A 6,000-nucleotide genomic window follows, 5' to 3' on the forward strand; every position below is an offset into this window, starting at 1 on the left:
TTAGTAGGACATGTGTGGAATGGTTTAAAGTGGAACAACTGTACAAAACTAATTGTAGGAAAACAGACTTCAGAAAGATTCACTAGAAGACTGCTCAAGTAAATGTTGTTAACCTATGAAAGAGAGAGCTTGCAAAGCTTTTGTTCAGTTGACTGTTGTGGTGCTATTAAGTCTGGACCACTCACCAGATACCATCAGATGATGATGATGATGATGATGATGATGATAGTTTTTTGGGTGCATGACAGCAAGGTCTTCAGCATCTGACAGGATCAATAGAGGAGATAGACAAGACCCAAATAAGAGCTACATGTTTCATCAGACGTTTTTTCAGTAACTGAAAGAGCCTTACTGAGATGCTCATCCATTTCCATTGGCAAACTATATGTGAGGAGAGTGGTGCATTGCGGAGAGGTTTATTTAAAATTCTGGGAATGTATGTTCCAAGAAGAATCGAGTAACATATTGCTCACTTGCACATATCTCTTTCAAAAAGGACCATAACAGTAAAATCAAAGATACTATAAACCATACAGAGTATTACTGACAGTCATCCTTCCCAGATCCAATTTGTGAATGAAACAGAAAAGGGGGAAATGATTGTGGAACCCCAACTACTCTCCATCACACACTGTTAGGTGGCTTGTAGACTATACATTGAGATATATACTTCTGAGAGAGGCACTGTTCATAGTTTGAAGCATGGTTATAAGATTTAGTATGTGCTTGCTTGTATCTGTGAATATTATGTAGCAGTAAAATTTGTGTCAATGTTACATAAATGATTTGCAAAAAATATTTGTTGTCTGAAGTTAACAAAGTATCTACATTTTTGTTTTGGTTCTTTACAGATCAAAATGGGGCAAGATATCGACTGCTATTGAAACCATCTCAGTCTCAATGAGATGCTGATGTGAGATTTCCTCTTTTATATTTTGTACGTCATAATCAGTGGTGTCTCATTAAAAGTGAAACTTGTGCCTTCTGAACTGTTTCTCATGAGGTTGCCTTCAGTATTGACAGAGTGACTAAGAATTGTTATGGTGATTTTTTACCAGCTGTTTTCTATGCCGTGTTGTAAGGCTTCAGATTTTTATATCTTCGTTGCCATATTGCACATGCCATAAGATATATTTATTAGTACTAATTACTGACATTGACAGTATCATTGAATATGGTCTCCCTTTTTAGAGGCTGCATATTTTTTTTTTTTTTTTAAGGAGAATATGTGATCATATTACTCCAAAAATTACACGAGCTTTGTTTCTATCTTCTTGAAAAATTTCATAAAAGATACGAGCAAATGTGTTACCACTTCATTACCTTTATAGCTGGGTGGTGCTTCCCAGCTTCAAAAAGTGCCTGTACACACAAGTATTGTAGAATTTATTAGTTTATGTGCCTTTGTGTAGTAAAGTAATCATTAACATTTAACAAGTTTTTCATTGTACTGAAAGACATTTTATTCCTTTCTATTTTTATGTAATGTTAAATCAATCTGGTGTTGACTAGTGTCATACAGATTGTAAATTCAGTCATAATCACCTGTCATCTTCAGCATGTGTGCTGTTGTTTGGAAAACACAAAAATGTTTTATTTCATGATCCTCTCCTCAAAAGCTGTACCTCTGGAAGGCGCTTTTGCATGGAGTGCGATTTCTTGAATTTATTCTCAGAAAAAGATTTATGTGGTTACTTCCTCATAAAATCCAATGTAAACTTACAGTGTTTAGTATCTTAGTTAAAGTTTCTCTAGTTAGTAAAATTTAGTTTTTTGTTAAGCATGTCATGCACCAAAAACAGTGAGCAAAATTATTAAAAACTGTTCATTATAGTTCATTTTTAAGTAAAAGTCTTACTTTTTTTTAAATATCAGTTTTGGTTGACTTTTCGATATTGAGGTGTGCATTGTTGTAGCTGTTTATTACTTTTACAGCTTAAGTCATTTAAGTGTTGATGCTTATTATTTTATGTGAAAATGTTTCTACATTAGACGCTGTGTAGAATACATAGTTACAGAACATAGTCATAACGTAGCTCGTTACTACAAATGGGAATTTTGAAGGAAAGTCCTTCATTTCAGTACTGGGTGGGGAGGGGGGGGGGCGGCAGGGGCAGTATTTTTAGACTTCCATTCCCTTCTAAAGGTTGCATTATCTTCATTTGCATCTTTAGCTACAAATATTGTATTCTGTCAATTCATTTTCAAATTTCATTGTGAAAATTTCATTCTTTGGTGTATAATGTATTGTCTGAAAATGTATGTTTTCTTATACTGAAATATCAGAATTTAGCATTATTATTGAAGGGATATGTAGCTATGTAAATTATAACATGACAGTTTTTGTACCAGTGTGCCAGCCTTCTGTGAGTCAGCTGGTGATGGACAAGTATGTACAGTGACTGGATGACGGTGCTGACTGTGTCAGATGGTATATTAAAAAGTAACCTGTCTATCTCATCCAGAAATTGTGCATGACTCCCTGTTATCCATTTACTGCCATAAACTATCATTTTCGTAAGAGTCACTGGATGTTTCCAGTAATTGTCTGTATCAGCGTTTCATCCTCTGCTGTAAAATAATGCATTTCATATCTGAGTAGTAAAAACAGGGATTTGATTTTTTTTTTTTAGCACAGCAGCATTTATATACTTCAAAAATATATGGTGGTATTGAAAATATATTTTATTCTAATTTGAAGTTTCCTAGTGCTTTCGTAATGGAATTTTTGCATGCAAATGATCTTGCTGGACAACAATTATGCATATATTGAATTTGGTTCTCTTTATTTACAAATTATTTCCACAACTTTGTTTTCAATTGTACAATAAAGAAAGAAATACATAAATTTTAACTGCAGTTTGTTGAAGTATTTACTTGAAAGTGTGTCTAATACCTATATACTGTCCCCTCATGACAGAAGGTGGTCCTTTGTTACACAAACATAAGACGACACTTTACTACAAAAGCTAATGAGAATGGCATCATCCCTAACAAAAGACCTTCCTAAACATCAGGCCTAGCCACACTCACAGCATTGCATTATATGTTTTTAAAAGGTTACAAACCTCTCTTTGGTGTGGTGGAGTACAAAGGAGAGAACAATGCATGGACTGAAGTCACTGATTTTACATATGGAACTAGTAGCCTTCCTAGTTACCTTTCTGTGGTTTGTGTGCACAATGTTGCATTTAGGTCTTTTTTTTTTTTTTTTTTTTTTTGTTTTTTTTTTTTTTTGGGGGGGGGGGGGGGGGTTGGTGGTATTGCGTTGTACATGGATAGTAAGTAGTATGCTGTTGAATGAAGGTGTGATGTATCTATCAAATGTTTTTTTCCCTTCTTTTCTATTTTTTTTTTTTTTTTTTCCTTTTGTGATAAGAATTTCAAGGTGAAAATGGAACTTACTTTTAGTATGTCCACCAATTCATGCTTTATAAAATTTGACAGTTGCTCATATAGTGTTCTTGTTGTTGTTTTCTTCAGTCCTGAGACTGGTTTGATGCAGCTCTCCATGCTACTCTATCCTGCGCAAGCTTCATCTCCCAGTACTTACTGCAACCTACATCCTTCTGAATCTGCTTAGTGTATTCATCTCTCGGTCTCCCTCTACGATTTTTACCCTCCACACTGCCCTCCAATGCTAAATTTGCGATCCGTTGATGCCTCAGAACATGTCTTACCAACCGGACCCTTCTTCTTGTCAAATTTTGCCACAAACTCCTCTTCTCCCCAATTCTATTCAATACTTCCTTATTAGTTATGTGATCTACCCATCTAATCTTCAGCATTCTTCTGTAGCACCACATTGCGAAAGCTTCTATTCTCTTCTTGTCCAAACTTTTTATTGTCCATGTTTCACTTCCGTACATGGCTACACTCCATACAAATACTTTCAGAAAGGACTTCCTGACATTTAAATCTATACTCGATGTTAACAAATTTCTCTTCTTCAGAAATGCTTTCCTTGCCATTGCCAGTCTACATTTTATATCCTCTCTACTTCGACCATCATCAATATAGTGTCATTGTTAAATCACTGCCCAAAACTTTAATGTTGCCGTGAACACAAAATATTCACTGTTAAGAAAGAAAAATATTAGCAAGAAAAGGAAAATATAATAATTTTAGAATATATACAAAATACACCCAAATCTACTGAAATGACTATCCACATGGGCTAAAATGTCATAAAAGTTCACCCACAGACTGAGACGTGCATGGCGTGTTCAAAATGTAAAGAGACATAGTGTCATTAACAAAGTGTCAAAGTCAAATATTCCACTCAGTGTGAATGTTGCACTAATGAGACATTATTGCACTTGAACTGGCTGAAGGCAGTTGAGCTAATGATGAAAGTTAAGTGTATGCAGGTTTCATATAAATGAAAGATGACACACTCAGATTTTGAAATAAATACCTCTAAACTTACTCGAGTTGAATCAAAGGTGGTGTCAATATGAGCCCATATGTCAATGATATTCCGCTATGTCTGACCTTGATGCATGCCTTTATTCAGTTCCCTCTCCTGAGGGAAGCTGGCCAACAACTGTTGTAACTGGTCCTCGAGATACTGGATATTGGCAATGGGATGGAGTCAACATCTGAACTGGTTCTACATGTTTTAACAGAGGCAGGTGTTGGGGATCATAATGGCCATGGGAGTCCCTCAAAATACTGCAGACAGTCCATAGAGACAAGTGCCATGTGTGGACAAGCATCGTCCTGTTGAAAAATGTCACCACAATACTGTTGCATGTGAGGTAACACTTGAGGATGCAGGATGTCCATGATATGCCATTGTGTTGTCAGATTCCTTAATCACTAGCAACCATGACCTGAAGTCACATCTGCTGGCTGTCCATTCCACGATACCAGTAGTAACACCACGGTACCTCCTCAAAACATTGTAAGACTGGAATCTCTTGCCAGTTTGTCACCATACGCACTGATGATGGTCATTTGGAGTAGTATAGAGATGTAATTTGTCACTAAACACAATGTGACGCCATTTGTCAACAGCCTATGCTTCCTGGTCACTGCATCACTCCAAATACAGCAGTGTAAAAGTTCAGTCATTTAGCTGTGTATCATATCAGTCTGTCTTTAGATCTACTTGGGTTGCTCAGAATTTGTTGTTGATTAACAAACTGTGTACTTCATTCTTTTGGTACTTTGCATTTGATGAACCATCTGTCTCAGTACAGCAAAGGTATCTTTAAAAAATGCATTTATTAGAGCTATCTAGTCAGTTTTGTGACTTGAGGGCTTTGACAGGTAGAAAAAAGTTTGTTCATGATAAAGAAATTTTCACTGTCCAGTCACATTAATGTGGCCATCTGTCAAAAGCTCGAATAACTGCCTTTTGCTGTGCGACCCCCAGCGAGAGGTGCAGTAAGAGTGTCGGTGAGGTTCTGGAAGAAACTGACAGGGATGTGGAACCATGCTGACTCCAGTGCTGTGGTCAGCTGCTCTAGGTTTCTCAACTGACGATCCATGGTCAGATCAAGGTGGTCAAACAGATTCTCAGTTGGGCTTAAATCTAGTGAGTTTGTTGGCTATGGGGGCACAGTAAACTCATCTTGGTGCTCTTCAAATCAGGCATGTACACTGTGAGCTGTGTGATATGTAGCATTGGCCTGCTGGCAGATGCCATCGTGCCAAGGGAAAACAAGCTGCTTGTGGGGGTGGACATGATCCCCAAGGTTACCTACAGTGGTCAAAATAAATGTTGCATTTTTGTTTATTGACAATACTGGACACAACAGAGAACAAAACCGATTTTATTGTCTTGGGTACAGTCATGAGAAAATAAACATAAAGAGGATAGACACAGTTCCACTTAATAAACACAAGGAAAAAATAAATAAAAACAAAACCTCATAATAGATTGTACCACAAGCACTAGTGTTTTTTTCTGTTATCTTGCATAATACATTATTTATGAACCAATTGGCTTTCCTCGTAATAGGAGACACCTTTAATCTCATTCCTCCACAATGG

The 6,000-nt window shown here is 36.6% G+C and overlaps 1 protein-coding gene across 4 annotated transcripts in view; it reads left to right on the forward strand.

Moving 5' to 3' along the window:
- The window catches only part of LOC126248185 (transcription factor CP2), a 916,521-nt gene extending 913,662 nt beyond the window's left edge, over positions 1–2,859 (forward strand). For all 4 annotated transcript variants that reach the window (XM_049948961.1, XM_049948963.1, XM_049948962.1 and 1 more), the window contains one exon: positions 852–2,859. In XM_049948961.1, the coding sequence (XP_049804918.1) occupies positions 852–904 (53 nt within the window). In that variant the 3' untranslated portion in view covers positions 905–2,859. The remainder of the gene's footprint in view (positions 1–851) is intronic.
- The last annotated feature ends 3,141 nt before the right edge of the window (positions 2,860–6,000 follow it).

This window comes from Schistocerca nitens, chromosome 3, assembly GCF_023898315.1.
Source record: "Schistocerca nitens isolate TAMUIC-IGC-003100 chromosome 3, iqSchNite1.1, whole genome shotgun sequence".
Lineage (NCBI taxonomy): Eukaryota > Metazoa > Arthropoda > Insecta > Orthoptera > Acrididae > Schistocerca > Schistocerca nitens.